The sequence below is a fragment of the Populus alba genome, chromosome 8, assembly GCF_005239225.2.
Source record: "Populus alba chromosome 8, ASM523922v2, whole genome shotgun sequence".
Taxonomy (NCBI): Eukaryota; Viridiplantae; Streptophyta; class Magnoliopsida; order Malpighiales; family Salicaceae; genus Populus; species Populus alba.
In genome coordinates this window covers 7068218-7087050 of record NC_133291.1, presented here as the reverse complement: position 1 = coordinate 7087050, position 18833 = coordinate 7068218, and the positions used below count along the sequence as shown (strand labels likewise).

The following is an 18833-nucleotide window of genomic DNA, read 5'->3' as shown; positions in this document are numbered from 1 at the left end:
TTATTTTAAAAGAAATATGATTGTGATTTATTTTCAAAGTGTTTTTTACTTAAAAATATATTAAAATAATATATTTTTTTATTTTTTAAAAAATAATTTTTGATATCAACACATCAAAATGATTTAAAAACATAAAAAATATATATTAATTTAAAATAGAGAAAAAATAAAAAAAATAATTTTTTTTTAAAAACACTTTTAAAATATAAAAATAAATAGAATTTTATCTTTGCTGCCCGAAAAAATTTCACCCATTACGTTTGCAAAAGCAAAAGGTGATGCGCTGGCTTCCCATAACTCTCCGTTTCCCACGATGCAGTACTATATAAGCAGTCCTCCACTCTCTTGCATTGCCAAGCAACCTGCAAATAGAAATCAAAGAAACATAGGGACAGAATCAACTATCGCAGAGCAATGAATAGCGGTAAAGGTGCAGCAAGCTCCAAGACTGAAACAGAAGATGAAGGCATCAATGGAACTGGAATAGCCGCTGCTATTGGCGCTGTGGCAGGAGCAGCTCTTTTGGCCTGGGGTATTGGCAGTGCTCTCTTCTCAAGCTCAGAACCTGATCCTGGGAAGACAATGAAAGCTCCTGGAAGGGATCATCGCATGCCCAGGGCTGACTTTGAAAGAGACCCAAAAAGCTATTTCAAAGACCTGCGCAAGTAGAAAGCAGGAATGTTCAGAGGATAGGAAGCTGCGATGCTCTTACCTATCTCGATGTGTGTTTTATAATTAGCAATAAAACTTTGATGATGCTGTAAACAGGAATTTCCAGTGCCCCAGACTATGTATTATATAACAGCAAGCGATGCTTTTATCACTTGCTTGTAACTCTGCGTGTAGTTGTTGTACCAAAAAAGAAAAAACTCTACATATGATTTCTAAATCCGGTTGTTTTCAGGAAGAATCTGGGGAAGGGATAATTTATGGCCTGGGATGACCTAGCTCTTATAGTTGATTTAGAAAATAATGAAAGCGATGAAGGGGTCAAAAGCAAGAAACGAAAAGCACTGAAACTGTACTTGGTAAAATGACGAATGCTAGCGGCAGAGTGTTTTTTTAGGCAGACGCTTCTGTTACGAAGACACGCTGCAGTTAATCCCTTGAAAGGCCACCGATAGTTTGATTTAGACGACGGTTTTGAGTGTTGTTTCTTTTTCCTCTACGAAATATCAATTATGTAGGGAGATAGAATGGCCATATATTCCTTAATCAAACAATAAAATCATCACCAGCAATAACAACGATCTTTAATCTTTGTTCCTAGAAGCTTGTTTGAGTTTTGTAACCAGAAAATATAAAATCTTGATATTAAGTTACTAGAAATATAGGGACAAATAACAAATGGACATCCCAATCAGCAACATCCATATTGCATTATTGGAATCAAACTAAAATCTGATGATATCAAAGATCATACACTCATGTTGAAAAACTTGAAGATGAAAACACAGTGAATTCCCTTCGATTCAAAACAAATCTTAAGATTATTAGAAGACTGAAAATGAGAGATTAACCCAGTAGCAAAAGCTGGAGAGAAGGGAGAAAAAAATCTATAGAGTATTGGAGTTTGTTGACTAATAAGAAACTATTTTCCTTCTTCTATATTCATTCCCCCCCCACTTGTTTGAGTTAAAACTCGACCATAATTCAGGTCATCTCCAATAAGACTCTCGAGTTCACAAATTGACTATATAAACCCCACTCTCATTTGGCCACAGTCAGGGGCTGAGAATAACAGAAACAGGAGCTCCAGGGCGAAATAGATTTGTGAAACAGAGAGAGCCACAGGGTCCGCAACAGGTGCTTATGGTCCAGACATGCCTGGAAGAAACGAAGAAGCTCGAATTGCTGCTCTGGTTGGCGCAGTGGCGGGGATCGGTCTTCTGGCGCATGGCCTTTTTTCCAGGCTCCGGCCCTACTAACAGTGCTAAAACAATGAAAGCATAAGTAGAATATCAATAAAGCAAGTCTAAAAAGATGGCATAAATAAAATATGTTTTGTTGAATTGTTATTCCTGAATATTTCAGAAATTTTAATGCTGATTGGACAGTCCAATTCTAACTAAATTTTCTTTCAAAACTTAGTTAGAAACTACAAATATTGCACATCCAAAATTTTACATGGAACAGGTTGGCTTCTTTTATATATAGGGACCCCGACTCCTGAGCCACAGCCAGTCAATTCCACTAGATATCTGAGGATGCAACTATAACGAAAATAATAAACATCCAAGTAAAACAAACACCAGAATCATGATTCTTGTTCAGATTTGAAAGCGTGTTCTTGTTCTTGGAGTAAAGCCCTCGCCTTTCCATAATTCTCTCTTCTTTCATCCTCCAGCAGTGCCCTTTCTTTTTCTTCAACCTTGAATAAGAAATAATTCAAGATTCTGGCATCATAATAAAGAATTATCTTAATTTAAACAATTAAACTGTTAATGAGATTTTAAAATATAATTTCTATTATTTTTTAAAAAATATCCGTAATACTGTCGGAATGCATAAAAAACAAAAAAGACTTAAGCAATAACATTAATTCTAGAGATTGGCCTAGCAACAAATTAAGTTAACTTATGATGGCAATTTAATTCAGGGTTCAGCCACAAAAAATTAACCATTAGAACCAAATCACAGGTGTGGCATATTAGATTGCAAAGCATTCGATGGATTAAATATATTGTTATCTTATTTTTTTAATAAGAAAAGCAATACTATTTTTTAAGCATTTGGTTCATCTTTAATTAATTTTCATGACATGTTTCATCTTGATTTGTGTAGGATTAATTGGTTTTTGTCTGTTTTTATAGGGTTTTTTTTTTATCATTTTTTAAAAATCAAAACCACATCATTATCTATTGTCCAATTTATCAGGTTTAATAGCATTATCAATAAAATTCATTCAATATTGACATTTTTTTATTCCGCAATAAAGTGTGGGTTGATAAACTAGTATAACCTAATGCTTTTTAGATCTTATATTAAAACATGATATAATATACAAGATCAAAATGCGTCTGAAAAAAAAAATGAGTGTGTATTCGGTAATATAGCTAGAAACGCCTCTTCAATATACTTTTAGTTTATAAAAAAATACTAAATTGATTTTTTAATGATTTTACTACACAAATTGAGCGTTAATTTTATTTTTTATTTTAATTTAAACGCACTTTGAAAATCACCAAAGCTACAATATGTTCCCTGATCACTAAGCGTTTGAGTTGAATTCATCATGCTCTGTTTCCACATTAGGATCCCTATGGGGTCAGAATTAGGCCTTTTAGCTGAGTTCATGCAATCCATGTTACATTTAAGGTTTCAAGGCCCTGCGACATAAGGACAAGAATCCGGCCCATGTTTATAGAGCAGGGAAAGAGACGTTTTTTATATATATATAGAAAGAAAAAAAAAAATTAACTCTTAAGAGTTCCTATTTACGGTAGGTGTCAATTCACCGATCAGAAACAAGACATAAAAAAAATCATCTGCCATGGAGGTCTGGCACTATAACGGGCCTTCTTTAGTTTATGTATCGTGGATGCTTGCACTCGAATCCACGTGGAACTGGGTAATCAGTTCTTCTTATCTGGAATGGAGGAGCTCTGTCCGGGCTCTCACCCTCGGAAAGGAAAAGAAAGGAAAAGTGGAGGGACTCCAGCTGTCCACAATGCCCTGCCGAAGAAAAAGCAAACACCTGACCCAGCTTGTATTATCGAGTGTTGGCCCATGGAGCATAGCTTTCGAATCAGCTAAGTTGCCTCCTCGATGTTTAACACTCCCAAGTCCCAACGCAACATATGATTCCATCAAGGTCGTTGTTAGGTCATTAAATATGGACCTGAAGATAGATTCACGGATATGATTTTTTCTCTTCTTCATTTGCAGTATTTTTTTATATATATATAACCCAGCGGAATAGGTTGAGTTCTGTCCATGAAGAGTCCGATTCAATTATAAATTCAACTCAATATAGGACTCGAAAACACCAAATTATTAGGTTAGCCCACTTGGCCATAAGAGTTGACAACTGTCAATTGTCGTCCTGAAAATTGCTGGGCTTGAATGAATTCAAACCCTTGCTAGCTTAAACCCACGCCATTTCATTCTGATTAGTTGACTTCTCTAAGAAAGTCAGGGACCTTCGAGGGAGTGCAGCGAAAATTAATCCTACATTGTCAACCATTTTATTATCAGTTGTTCCCGTTGAAGGTGCATTACGAATTCGATGGTATGAACTTGGATATGCGTAACTGGTATTTTATCTTCAAGTGACAACAATGGCAGTTGAAGGTGGATAAAGGCGAGGCCCCCAGCTAGGGTCCATGGCCTAACTAACAGATCCTCACTATCATCGAAAAAGCTCAGGAACCATGTGCTTTAGCCGGTTACTGTAGCACACGGAGGAGATCCAAAGGAATCGAGGGACCCCATTGTGTCTCCTTTAGCCATCATCATAGCAGGTGCCCTGAATAATGACGCACGTTAAATTCACACCCCAATCTCCATCCTTTTTTCATAATCTCGCAGCAGAGTAGAATTTATCATTGATTTACAAACGATGTAACAAAACAAAAACTCCACATATGAAAGGGGAAACATCAAATTGATATGCCACATACATGTTTAGGCAAATGCCAGGTTAAGCTAAAAGCCAGAAATCTTTGTGACGCTTTGTGGTAATCAAGTAACCTCCATGTTTTTGGCTTTTCCTCCTCACGGCAATTGCCATGCAATCAGCATTTTGGATACAGTATTCCACCACACCACCGGTGGCTCTATTGCTTGCCCACATCATGATCAGCCGCCATGTCATGGACCTCTTTTTCTGCCCCAAAACTAGAAGTGCCACCTCTTGTTTCTTGGCCTCTTCCACTATCACTGGACCTTTCTCTTTTCCTTCCACCACTGCAATCTCAATTTGTATCTGCAGTACGCACATTTTATACATATATAAACAAGACAAAAAAAGCTAGAAAAATTGACTTAATCATACCCACCTCAGGTCTCTTCAACTGACACATATTTTTCACAGAATTTACAAGTTCACAGGCCCTTGGAGCTCCTCTCTCCTTGCGGGTTTTTGTCCCTGTGGCTGCAGTCAAATGTTAAACCCTTCTCAGTTTAATTGTCTAAAAATACATCTAATAATCCCATGACGAAGAAGATTTTAAAAAAATAATAATAACACCATGCAGACCAACCTTGCTTAGAAGATTCTTTAGTTACATGAAGAAGAATAAGAAGATCCTGGCTTTGAACAGTGTGAGAGAGTGCCCATTGTAAAGCTCCCTGAGCTTCAATACTCGAATCAACCACTATCATGATTTTCCTACCGATTAACTCCACAGGTTTTCCCTCCGAATTCCCAGGCTTCTCCTGATCTCCAACAACACTGTCAGGATTCTCATTGTTTTGATCATTTGTAGTAGAATTCAGATTAGGCTTGGCTTGTATTGGTGGTGGACGGACTCTAACACGAGGCCTGATCCTGTTTAGACAGAAACCTGGTAATCTTGTGTCTGTCTTGCCCATCTCCTGAGATGGGGTGTTAAGAAAACACCAGTTATTAATTATAAGAAGAAGAAGATTGTGCCAATCTTGGCCAATTGCCCGTTGCTGAACCAAATGGCTATAATTTATGCTATACTTTTCCTTTCTTTTATACATTTCTTTTGTTATTTAATCATGTTGGCCCTTCGTTTCTTTTATTTTTCACCCGTGGGGCTATTCAGGAACGTGCTTGTCATGAAGCTGTAGACCCTTTGCTCTCAAATTTGACCAGCTTGCTATTTATGCAATATATTTCACAATATATGTGGCATGTTTATTGTTAATGCAAGCAATCAGATGTTTTTGCTAGTTATGTGCTTTCCACTCTTTTTTCCAACTCTAATGTTTCATAATTCCATGCCTGGTGTCTTGGCAGTATCGTTACATGATCATATGGGCATGTTGTTGATCAAATCAAGTGAAAGAATTTTATATTATATACAGGGGGCATGATACTGCTGCGCTGTTGCCCGCTGGATTAATGTGGTCTTTCTTGATAGCGAGCAAACTGGCTCTTGAACTATATACATACGACACCGTCCTCTTAGGTAATTATTATGAGCATTACTCATCAGGTGAGATCATGGTAATTATTATGCCAAGGATATTAAAGAGTCCGTCACCGACCTGAGGCAATGATCAATAAAAAGACGGGTATATCTGTTTTATGTAATATACCAAACTTGCCTCAAACGCTAACTGCTAGAGCTCCATCATTTCACAGAACATCGATGCATTATGAACTCATGAATCAAGCTCATGATGAAGTTTTGCAAGGTAAAACATTGTTTACATTAGATCGAATATTAGAAGATGAATTAAAGAGGAGCCCTGGGACATGCATAGGCTTACTTTTCAAAGTTGACAAAAGTCTTGCATTTTTTCTCTCGAGCAAGCTTCAACCACCCTCACTAACTTTGTTAAGTTAATTAGACGGGGTAATTAGAAGTCCTTTCAACCCTTTCATTATATTGCATGTGTGCTTGTAGGATAATATCTGGAGTGGCATAGTTTTCATTTTTTGTTTTCTTCCAGTGTCTATGGTTAATTGTCAAAGTTTTCTACCATGAAAATAAGGAATTTTAGCTAATAATTATCAGTGCAAATACTCCTGTCTGTGTTTTGCTTTATTGCCTCGATCTCTTGCTGAATCCATTAACTGCCCTTTGTCCTAATTTATTTACTTACAATTCTGTGCAGATATTATTTATGATCTATCATGCCTTACACTCCTTGTTCGAGTGCTTGTCATTCTATTGAATCAAATGAAAGCATATACTCAGGCTCGGAAAGAAAGCTATGAATGCCCTTTACAAGATGCTAAACAACGTTGAAGATAAATTAGATTTCAGTTTTGGAAAAAGAAAAAAAAAAACTGATCTACCAGTTAGGAACCAATCAATCAACTAGAATAAGTTAATTTGATGGATCGAATCAGTCGGCATAATGAGATTGAGTGTTGTTTTAAAGATACAATTATATTCTACTCAAGGAAGTAGCGGGGCTTGGCCACAGATCGTATGCATAATCATCCGTGAACAAATTAGTTGGATCAATAGGGTGGTGTGTTAATATAATATGCATATACAATTTTATAAACACCAAACTTACTGTATTTGATTATTAAATTAAATGTGCTTAAGATATGATATCAAGGCTGTGATCTCTCATCTTGGGGCTGAGGTCGCGTGCTTACACTCGGAGAAGGTGACTCAGGTGTAGGTTTTTTCGCCTAACAATTGGGTCCTTTATAGTTTGAGCTTGAGCATGGATATGATCCATGAAGTTGATGAGGTGGGCCTGGCCTGGCGTATTGCTGTTTTGTAGTAGCTAGTTTGTGGGCTCTAAATCCCGCCGGAGAAGGCCCGGGGTTAAGGCATGAAATGGCGTATTGCTGGCGTATTATTTTTTTTACTATTTTATTTTTATCGATCTAGTTTTTTTTTTATTTTCTGTCTATCTCGCTAGTTAAGGCATGAAAGTGTCACTTTTTTCCCCATCATGATATTAATTTTTTACATGTAAAAACCTTTTGATCTCACTGTAGCGTGAGGATGGGAATTATCCACTGCAGTACTATCTAAGCAGTACTCCACTCTCTTTCCCCTTTAAATATTCTTGTTTTTCTGTCATGTATTTGAGAGGCTTGGGACGTTCAGTTCAGCCTATGAAGAGGCTACAGTGCCATGAAAGTTGCTTTAAGAAGATGATGGCCAGCTTCAGTGCCAACCACCACCTTCAAAAAACAAATCAGTGCAGTACTATAAAGAAACACAGCGACGTAGAAAGTGAGAAATCACGGGGTCAATATCGTCTTTTGGCGCCACCCATTGCTTTTGCAAAAGCAAGAGGTGACGAGCTGATTTCCACAGTACTTACTTAGATATGAAGGACTCAAAATTTAGGATGGCATTTGGCTTTTCTTTTTGAATTAATTAATTTAAGTTAATTAACTAGTTTTCAGAAATAATTAATTATGTATGATACATTCTGTCAAGTTATTTAGTTAATTTGTAGAAAAGTTGCAATTTAAAATTCACAAACATATTGGTATAAATAGTTATGTCTTTAAATTCTACATATACTATAAAAAGTCTTTAAATTTTATAGAAAAATTGATATGAAAGAGTGTTATTTATAAATAACAGTTTGTAGTAACAGAAATCAATTAGAAAATACTTTTTTTTTTTACAAACTCTTTGTTTATATTTACCATAAATAAAATAAAAAATCTTAAGAAAGTTATAAAAGTTATTATCTATAAATTTAAGATTTTATTATATCTTAAAGGTATATTATTATAACTTCACATTAAATATAATAAAAGCAATAAATACTTAAAGATAGTGATTTTCAAGTTTTAAAGTTATTTTCACTATACCCACTAACATAAAAATTTTGATTAATTAAATTGAGCTTAATGAAAATCATATAAAAAAAAAAATTCTTTGAAAGTTTGTTTGAGAATGTGGTTTCGGTTATTTTTTAAAGTGTTTTTCACTTAAAAATATATCAAAAGAATATTTTTTTTTATTTTTTAAAAATTATTTTTTATATTAGCACATCGAAATGATTTAAAAACATAAAAAAAAAATTAATTTAAATTAAAAAAATAAAAAATTTAATTTTTTTTTAAAAAAACTTGTAAAACATAAAAATAAACAAAGTTATATCTTAGGCGCCAAGTAACAAAAAAAAATTTCACACATTACGTTTACAAAAGCAAAAGTTGATGCGCTGGCTTCCCATACTTTATAGAAAATACTCCGTTTCCCACGATGCAGTACTATATAAGCAGTCCTCCACTCTCTTGTATTGCCAAACAACCTGCAAATAGAAATCAATGAAACACAGGGACAGAATCAACTCTTGCAGAGCAATGAATAGCGGTAAAGGTGCAGCAAGTTCTAAGACTGAAACAGAAGATGAAGGCATCGATGGAACTGGAGTAGCCTTTGTTATTGGTGCTGTGGCAGGAGCAGCTCTCATGGCCTGGGGTATTGGCAGCGCTCTCTTCTCAAGCCCAGAACCTGATCCTGTGAAGACAATGAAAGCTCCTGGAAGGGATTATCGCATTCCCAGGGCTGACTTTGAACGAGACCCAAAAAGCTATTTCAAAGACCTGCGCAAGTAGAAAGCAGGAATGTTCAGAGGATAGGAAGCTGCGATGTTCTTACCTATCTCGATGTGTGTTCTATAATTAGCAATAAAACTTTGATGATGCTGTAAACAGGAATTTCCAGTGCCCCAGACTTTATTATATAGCAGCAAACGATGCTTTTATTACTTGCTTGTAACTCTGTGTCTAATTGTTGTACCAAAAAAGAAAAAAATCTACATATGATTTCTAAATTCGGGTGTTTTCAGGAAGAAGGGATAATTAATGGCCTGGGATGACCTCTCTCTTATAGTTGATTTAGAAAATAATGAAAGCGATGAAGGGGTCAAAAGCAAGAAACGAAAAGCACTGAAACTGTACTTGGTAAAATGACGAATGCTATCGGCAGAGTGTTTTTTTAGGCAGACGCTTCTGTTACGAAGACACGCTGCAGTTAATCCCTTGAAAGGCCACCGATAGTTTGATTTACTGTATTTGATTATTAAATTAAATGTGCTTAAGATATGATATCAAGGCTCTCTCATCTTGGGGCTGAGGTCGTGTGCTTACACTCGGAGAAGGTGACTCAGGTGGAGGTTTTTTCGCCTAACAATTGGGTCCTTTATAGTTTGAGCTTGAGCATGGATATGATCTATGAAGTTGATGAGGTGGGCCTGGCCTGGCGTATTGCTGTTTTGTAGTAGCTAGTTTGTGGGCTCTAAATCCCGCCGGAGAAGGCCCGGGGTTTAGGAGGGCACCATGGGCCAGTACCCTTGGCCCAAATCATATAAATGTCCGTGGCTACAAAAGATCAACATCTAGTATTCTTTAGATCCCCAAATAAGATGGTTGATTGTCGTTGTCCAAGAAAAAATCTGTTTTTCTTAAGATTTTTAAAAAGTATTTTTTTATAAAAATTTTAATTTAATTTTTTTATTATTTTAATATCAACACATTAAATTTAGTAAAAATATTAAAGAAACATCAATTTTTTTTACTCTTCTATTTTTATCGATCTGATTTATTTCTTCTTGTTTTTACTTCCTGTCTCTCTCACTGCTCGTTATTTATTTTTTTTAGTTTATGAATTATATAGAATATCTTATGTATTTCTATTGCTTTGTTTGACTATTTTGCTTTTCAATGATTGATTTTTTTTCTCTCTTATCTACAAGGGTATTCTCAGACAAATTTTGCACATCAATAGTTAATATCTTTTTTTTGAATTGAGCCCTGGATATACTGTCCACCAGTGCATTCATGAAAAAATATTTTATATATTTATTATCATATAACTTATTTAAATTAATAAAAACTCAATTTGTTTGTGTTATATGTTTTTTATCGTTATAATTTTGTTTGATGTAGTCTCAGATAGATAAATGACTGCCATTTTCTTTCCATTTTTTTTCCTTAAAACAACACATAACACTTACGAGGTTAATATCCTGTAAAATTTTAGGAGAGCATATTTACAGATCATACCAATCATAATTTCCCGCATGCACATGTATACATTTCCTCGTGATTACTTGCCACCATAGATCCTCTAAATTCTGCCTGTGGCTTTGCTAGGCAGCTACGAGCACCAACTTACATATCCTTTTCTTGCTTTACACCAAGTTTAACTGCTTGGTGAACGCTGGTGGATATGTGAACGATGGTTCTTGAGTCTGATTCTCTCTGGCAACTGGATTTTCTCTGGCAATGGCGGTGATCATGCGATGTTGAGGTGACCTTGGCGGAGACGCGTGGAGGGCGGAGGCCTCGAGTATTTCTCGCCGAGTGTTTTCGTGCTCTTGGGACATTCTTTGTGCACGCAATGCTGTCAAGTATAATCCAGAAGCAAAGAAGACTGTTAACAATGCAAAGATTCCTGCAGCAGAGAACAAGCCTTCTTTAATGATGAGGCAGCTCGGCCTTGGTCTAGACCAATTCTTCAAATGCCCTGATTCCACACCCAGCCCAATTAACAACAAGATTTCTCCAACAGCAAAGCATATCCTGTTAAAAATCGTGTTCATCAATGGTTGACATAATTAGCAAGAGTTAAGATGACTGATAATTGCAAAACTTGAAGCAAAAACTGGCTGATCATACCAGGTCGTAACAAAGAAAAATCCTGCCTGCCTTGTGATGCTCTTGGCACAAGCAGAATTAGTGTCCCAAGCAACTAGAGCCGGAGGCGGTGATTTGCTCACTGCAATTAACATGTACATATGTTCCACCACCATGGCAACCGCCAGTCCTACAAATGCAATAGCAGAACACAAAAATGGTGTCCTGCCACTGCCAGTATATATACATTGAGAATCCTCATCATTTTCTTTACTATCAGAGTTCACCCATGTCACCTACAAAATCATACCCCACGGGGTTAAATGTCAAATATCGCTCTCAAGGAATGTGCAGTGCAAAGATATCTTCATTAAGGGTTACCTGGGAACGAGTGGCTTCAGCTACAAGGCAAAGAATGAAGCAAAATAGGCCACAAGCAATGGTAAAAACCACGAGGAAGGCAGCTGTTTTGCTACCCAAATCCGTACTTCCAGGACTTGGTGCAAGATCGGCATGTGTGACTGCTCTTGTTTTTGGCATGGTTGATTCCAAGATGATTGCAATTCATGCAGGTTCGAGACGATGAAGAAGAAAATAAGAACTACATTTTTAAAATTCATTTCATAAAAAGGACAGTAGAATGCAGAATAGCTTGGAGCAAAGGTTGCTTAAAGGCCAAAGATTCTCAGGTTCTGGCCTTTAGTGTTAAGTATTCACGCAAGAATAGTTGGCTCTAAAAGATTTTGCTTTAAAGCTAATTAAATTCTGCTCGATAAAATTAATGGCGTTTGCTAATTCTCCCCTTCGAGTCTTCTTTAGCCCAAAGTGCATTTATCCGCTCTTCTTTTCTAGACCTTTGGCTCGAGGTGGATTTCGGTGTTCTGTTGATTTATTTATGCAGCTCATCCAGAGCCGGTGTGAAACACTTCCAGCGTCGAAAAGTTTCGAACAATCCAATGACAAGAAAATCTAATCTTAACAAATGAGGTTTTTAATTATAGTTCGAACGGAAGGAGAAGTCCTTAGTGAGCATATCAGATGCAAAATGATGCTGGCATATTGCACAGTTCATTACTATAAAGATAGGCATCCCATCAGATTCCTTGAGCTCAAGACTTTACTTAAAGGCAAACCTGTTGATCAATCTCGGTCCAATAAAGGTTCTATGATTTTTAGTATGCGATGTACAAACCATGAAGGGATGGTTATGCGTGACAAAGAAAAGTGAAAAAGAAAATAAATGGACGGCTAATATATGTTCTTGGTCCCTAAACTATTGACGGTTGACATCGCAAGGTTTCTTGTTGTAAACATCAAAGTAGAAGAAGTAACTTGCTGGCTGGAAAAAACCACAGAAGTGGCAGGAAGAGATGACAGAAGACGGTTTGCAGAGAAATTTGGACGGCTGTTTCGGCCTTATAATTTGGTTAGAGTACTAGCCTTGGTCGGACCCCTGGACCAGTATAACGGGGAAGAGTCCAGTGATTCTGAAATCACCAGAAATCGGTGAGTCAAAAGGATTGTATAATTGACTCGAAGTGGAATCTGCACGTTTTCTTTTGATTCAAATTTCTTTCATAAAAAGATGGTGCTTAATCACATTCAACTTGTCAACGTATGCACTTCCCATGGTGTTTCCCTTTATGTTGTTTTCATTTGCTCACAAACGGCAGAAATTGAATAGCCCTTCACGATTGTTCAACAAAATATCTTTTCAACAATCAACCATGAAGTGCATGTTAAGAGAGCACCTTGTCAGTACTCTCTGAGAACTTTCAGAGCCAAGAAACAACGGATGGATAATTGCCTTGGTGCATCTTCATTTGCGTAACTCGGAAGATAAAGGAGACTTATTCCATAGGTAAGAATTTTTAATTGGAGATTCTTTCTGCACCCCGCAAATATGGCTTCTCCCTCGACCCCCACTTATTTCCAACATATTCCTTTACTAGCTTCCCATGGATTTTTTATATATATCATCAATTCATGTATAAAACTTGAAAACACTCACCAATCTTGATTGCCTAACCAGTCCCACAGTCCTCCTCCATTTCAAGCCTGCATCCTTGAGGAGATGTCTTCTGGGAAAGCCAATGTTGGTGATCTCAATGCTTCCACCAGCAACAAACAAGCTATTCTTCCAAACAAAACGCCTAGCACAAGCAACTCTAATTTTGAGAAAGTACTTGCACAGAGAGCACTTTTTGGATCGAGGAATTATCGCACTAAGGGAAGAAAAATCAAGAACAATGGTGCTAACTTGTTGCCGAGCAGGCTAAGCAAGGTTTCTTTGGCTGATGATTCATCCGACTAAGGTATATCTGTATATGTGCTGTACTGTACTGTTTAGATTGTAGAAATATCTACTGTAGGGATGCAGAAACACTAGATTGTATGGTGATGTGTAGAAAAGAAAAACACAATGTATAATATCATAAGATCTCAAACATGTGTAAAGCAGGTGTTGTGGTGTACAGTAAAAAAAAATAACAAAGGTAATTATCACAATAAGAACAAGATTAGATCACTCTAAATACATGAAACTTTAAGGAGTTCGGAAAGACATCTAACTTGCTCTTACCAAAAGAAAGTTTTACGACGGGTATATCATCACCAGCATGGCTTGCAGTGTGGAAAAAAAAAAACAAATTGGTGCAAAATTTGATGTTCAATTATTGTAAAATTATGCAAGTACGTAAAGCATACGGGAAAGCAAGATTTTGGTTCCCTTGTGGCCTCACCGAGTCAGCCTGTAATTGCATATTTAACTGTTCAGATGTAACCAACTTTACCAACATAAGCAACAAAGGGAATAGGGAAACAAGGTCAAATTTATGATGTTAACACTGTCGATGAAAATAATAGCAACGATCAAACAAGAAAGTGAATCATCAAAAAACAAAATGAAAGCAGCATGCAAGGCATCTGCAATAATTAGACGAATAAACGGGGATGCAAATTAGGCAATGGATTTGAAGGAACAACTTCTTAATAAAAATATTCTCAACAAATGAAACATAAAAGCTTCTCCTGTCCAAATAATCAAGTTTGTAGATCCATACCTGTGCTCAAGTATTCTGAACCCAGAGTCATTTGATTTCCTAATTTTCCAGCGAATAAAGTTTCATTTGGTTGTGAAGTTTGAGAATAAAACAATGATCAGAAAATACCTCAAAATCGAATCAGAAGGGATAAAAATAGAAGCCTTTTTTCATAGATGGGGCTTTTAGAAATGGGGAGATCCAAATATTTTATAACCCGTCTTGTAGGAATTCACTCTAGCACATACTCAACTTGCTTAAGAATGCCATGATTTTAAGGTAAAGAAATGGAATTCTTTCGCAGGCTTGACTAATCATGAGATGTGGCTGTGGACATGCTATATCTTCAACGAATGGAAAAACCCTTCATCAATGCATATAGATGTTTTCGAGAGAGAGTACTCAAATTTTTGCAATGTAAAATTTGGAAGAATAAATGATGAACTGTTTGTAGAAATGGACACCAACAACTGTGATCTGATTTTTTCTACCAAAACTACCATCTCCAGTATCCTAATCTACAAGTATCCTAGAGTAGTGCCACTCATTTGATCGCTTCTCGTCATTGGACAATCTGATGCATCATGTCCAAAATGCCCACAGCAAGGACCAGAATGATGCCTTCTTTTTCTAGAAATATCAACTCCAACTCTGGGCAGTCTATCTTTTAGCTTTGCTAGAGTGATTGGATCATCAGGATTCTCAACAGTAAAGTTAGCTATTCCACCAGAATCTTCTACCTCTGGTAAAATCATGGAGTCTGATGGGCAGTTGTATGCACTTTCACCGTGTGTCTGTGTAGGAAGGTCCCTAATATGTGATAATACGATGGAAATTTGCTCACAAGCAACATCAAGGCGTTCCTCTGTTTCAACCGATTCTGCCATAAGTGTAGAAGCCATGGATTCCAGTAACTGGATTTTCTCAGAATGCATCCTTGAACTGGAAGATGAACTAACACACTGCCATCGAATGGGCAGATAGTTGTCTGGTATTTGGAAACAGTTATTGGTTGACAGAACACGGAGAACATGTCTGCAGAGGATGCCTGAATATTCAAACCAACTGCAGCTACAGCTGATATGCCCTTGACAAGAATCCCAAATGACTTTGCAGCCACCACTAATCTGAGTATGGTGTCTGACTTGAAAACAATATTCATCTACTGGAAAAGATGCATACTGTGGAGCTAACACAAGCTCTTCCTGGAATTTACCAAAGGCATATGGAGTAAGAACAGAAGCTGCATGTGATTCAATGGGTGAACCTGTTTTCAGGTAAACTTTATGCAGCTTTTGTGGCAACTCTGGCTTGAAATCAACAATATCAGCCAGCTGCAAAGGCAATGATAGACAAGTTAGGCTATCGAAATTAATAAAAGGAAAGGAAACAGAAGATAATGTACTCACTTCCTCTACAAAATAATCTAGCCGAGACTGTGCACTCAAAAATCGCTGAATGAAAGCAGTAATTGAGCCAGACTGATATATATCCATCGTTCCTCCAAAGAAGTAATTCCTCAAAAATGATAATGCCCAAAATGAACGAAATGCATATAAACTAGTTATGTGCTTATTTGCATGGAGCTCATATTTCTCAACCATTTCACTCCATCCTTCCTCAAAATCTTGTACAGATTCCAGATTGTAGAGTCGGAGAAACTCAGCTTTCCAGTCATCATAGCATGATCCAAGCAGTATAGAAAACCAATCTGAGAACTTTGAAATGATGTGCCATATGCAAAAGGCATGTTTAGTGTCAGGCATTTCATTAGCAATAGCCTCTTTCAACCACATGTTCTGGTCAGTTAATATGGTTTGGGGAGCCTTTCCATTCATGAAGTTCACAAATGCCTACATAAACATCAGGAATATTAGGTACAGCTCAAAACCAAGAAATAATCAGAACTTCACGAGAAAAAGGGTGGAAAGAACACTGTGATTATAAGGACAGCATAATGGCAGAGTCATCTATAATTGATCATGAATGTAGCCCACGGAGGATCTCATCAAAATCTAATTGGTAATGCATCAAAATGCAAAGGGAGTTGGAGCAGGCATTCCAAAACAAAATCACATGAGAATCCTTTCTCTTGTCTTTAAAGCTTTATTTCGCATCTCAGTCAAAAGTAAGCTCTGTATTGGAAGGTAAGCCAAGATGAAAAAGCTTATGATTCTGAGATATCCACTTGGCTCTCATATGACAAGCTAGTAACTGGGCTATATATATAAAAAATGGTCATCTTCAGATCACCAGATACATACCTTCAATGCCCAAGAAAAAGATTCCATATTTTCTTCACGCAGAAGTACACAACTGAAAAAACAAGTCATCCCGTGATTATCTACTCCAACCCAAATACCTAACCACATATCATAGGCATCCAGATGGTGGGTTGTGTCAAAAACCACTGCATCACCGAATGCCTCATATAATCGAACAGATGAAGCATAAGACCATGCAATATGCTCTAGCCTGTTGTTGCAATCAATTTTGAAATCATATTTGAAGTTGTGATCTTCATCTTTCAGTTTCTTGCACATTGCAATAAGATCAATTGCATCATTGTCTTGATTAACATTTCTGAAAGACAGTAGTAGGTTTCTCACATCTATTTCAGTAAATGGCAAGCATCCCAGTTTCACACCTTTCTCTAGCTCCATTAATCGTAACATCTGTCGCACTGACATTCCAGCTTTTGCAAAAATGCAAATGCGACTCTTGTCATCTGGAGACATGGTGCATGAGGGAGGGAGGAGGTGCGCTTCATTCAATTTGAACATTTCATGGTTGTGGATATTGCTAAAGCCTGTAACACGCCATTCAGGGACATCAAAATCTGCCCGCTTCACAATACGCATATATGCTTGGCAGCCACAACGTGATGACTTGCGATTCCTTTGCATCTTTCCATCTTCAGATAGTTTCATCTGTGGATAGCCACCACGATGGCAGGTGAAATCCCTTCTCGTGACTCCTCGACCAACTCCATCCTTTCCACGAGTACGGTGACGCCTGATTGAAAAGCCACATTGCTTTGCAAAACTGCAATAAAATTCATAAGCAGCATCTTGGGATGCAAACCTTTGGCCAATGAAAGGGACAAGGTTTACTGAAGTCTGTCGTAACAATATTGCGTCTTCAGGTGTTTCTTCCGTGGTGCCGTTATCATCTTGAGATATATCTGTCCCATCCTCAGAAGACCCCATCACCATATTTGTTCCCTCTGACATTCCTAATCAATTTTTACAATCAGACCTGCGAGCAACTGTTGGTAAACTTAAAATCCAGCCACTTAATTAGACATATGAAACAACTCGCACTTATTATCTTTTTTTCTTTTTACATTTTAACTAAGATTTCACACAACCAGAATTCGCAACGGCAGGCAGTTCACATCATATCACTCGTCAAATTAAACTGTTTAGATTTCATATTTTCACGAACCCTTGTTGGTTCCACTGCAATATTTCCTAGTAAGTGCATTCATTAGCGCATCATAGCCTATCTACAAACAATTAATGCATATGCACTGATACAAATGTGGGCACATAGTTTTTATGAGACATTGCTATTCCTTGAAGACAAAAACGGAAAAGAGCAACCGTTAAAATAGATCAAAGCCCTTTTTTAAAGCTCAGAATTATGGATGAATCTCATAACATTCAAAAATTCATATTCGATCCCAACAAAAACGTTTCTCCAAAAGTCCTCAATAAAATCACAGCCAACCCGCCTTGATTGATTAAATAAAGCAAGTAAAAAAAATCATTGCGATGTACAGAAATCAAATAAAAGTAGATGTGGATACATACCGGGGTTTGGATTTAGTAGTATTTTAACGGTCAATAACGAACCTGGAATTCAAAAGAAAGACAAAGGTACCTGAAAGTGGCGGGTGATTAAACCGAAGGGGAGCAGAGCGCATCCTATCGAGAACGATAACTATTCACAGGGGAGACTAGCTATTGTGCGCCGTGATGATACATGGTATTGTCCAACGCCGCAGCATGATTTCTGGCCGTTGGATCGAAACGTTGGGCTTTGATTTTGTCATGTAGGGGGGGAATTAGTAGGGCCCTCCCTCGTTTGCTGAGATTTGCGCAAGAAATCAACTCAAGCAATCAGAGGCTTGCACTGTGTTTTTGCCTTGTGGGTTTCGCTTTTCATAACCCAGGTGGGTGGCGTAAGTTAGACTGGACCATGATTGAAGTGTTTGGGGCCTTTGGGCTTCAAATGTTGGAACTCGTTAGATCCACAGGCGAGACGGTATTTAAATTGATAACAATAGATCGATGGCCACCCAAATAAAGTATTATGGGTCTGTTTAGCCTTTTTCGCCCCCTCTTTTGTAAGATTAATGAAAAGTATATATCCATTATTATTATTATTATTATTATTATTATTATTATTGATAACAATGGATCGACGGCCAACCAACTTACCGAATTGTTTCATTTTTAAGCTTTAATAAGATTTTTCAATATTATTTTTTGTTTGAATCTTCATTGTGGAATCAACTACTTTTTAGTAAGGTAAATATTGTTTTATAAAACAATAGATTCACATGGTGTGCTATTTCT

General features: G+C 37.0%; 4 protein-coding genes across 9 annotated transcripts; 1 reads left to right on the top strand and 3 right to left on the bottom strand.

Annotated features, from left to right (window-relative positions):
• The first annotated feature begins 342 nt into the window (after nt 1–342).
• LOC118062485 (uncharacterized) lies at nt 343–889 on the top strand. Its single transcript, XM_035076259.2, has one exon. It carries the CDS (start codon nt 415–417, stop codon nt 667–669), a length of 255 nt encoding a protein of 84 aa, XP_034932150.1. The 5' UTR covers nt 343–414; the 3' UTR covers nt 670–889.
• Nucleotides 890–4564: 3675 nt separating this feature from the next.
• LOC118062510 (uncharacterized) lies at nt 4565–5640 on the bottom strand. The gene is made up of 3 exons (XM_035076296.2): nt 5205–5640; nt 5001–5095; nt 4565–4927 (listed from the first exon to the last, which is right to left on the bottom strand). The coding sequence occupies exons 1-3, from the start codon at nt 5533–5535 to the stop codon at nt 4643–4645; spliced, it is 711 nt and encodes a 236-aa protein (XP_034932187.1). The 5' UTR covers nt 5536–5640; the 3' UTR covers nt 4565–4642.
• Nucleotides 5641–10382: 4742 nt separating this feature from the next.
• Nucleotides 10383–13421, bottom strand: LOC118062450 (uncharacterized). Its single transcript, XM_035076206.2, has 3 exons — nt 11591–13421; nt 11252–11505; nt 10383–11155 (listed from the first exon to the last, which is right to left on the bottom strand). The coding sequence occupies exons 1-3, from the start codon at nt 11747–11749 to the stop codon at nt 10765–10767; spliced, it is 804 nt and encodes a 267-aa protein (XP_034932097.1). The 5' UTR covers nt 11750–13421; the 3' UTR covers nt 10383–10764.
• An 893-nt stretch (nt 13422–14314) lies between these two features.
• On the bottom strand, nt 14315–18457 carry LOC118062449 (protein FAR1-RELATED SEQUENCE 11). Of its 6 annotated transcripts, none has more exons than XM_035076199.2 (4): nt 18136–18457; nt 16515–17485; nt 15660–16103; nt 14315–15584 (listed from the first exon to the last, which is right to left on the bottom strand). In XM_035076199.2, exons 1-4 carry the CDS (start codon nt 18176–18178, stop codon nt 14769–14771), a joined length of 2274 nt encoding a protein of 757 aa, XP_034932090.1. In that variant the 5' UTR covers nt 18179–18457; the 3' UTR covers nt 14315–14768. The 6 variants fall into 6 exon arrangements, with proteins under 6 accessions (XP_034932090.1, XP_034932091.1, XP_034932096.1 ...); XM_035076200.2 differs by having other exon boundaries at nt 16515–17508; nt 18136–18455; XM_035076205.2 differs by having other exon boundaries at nt 16515–17518; nt 18136–18454.
• Between the last annotated feature and the right edge of the window lie 376 nt (nt 18458–18833).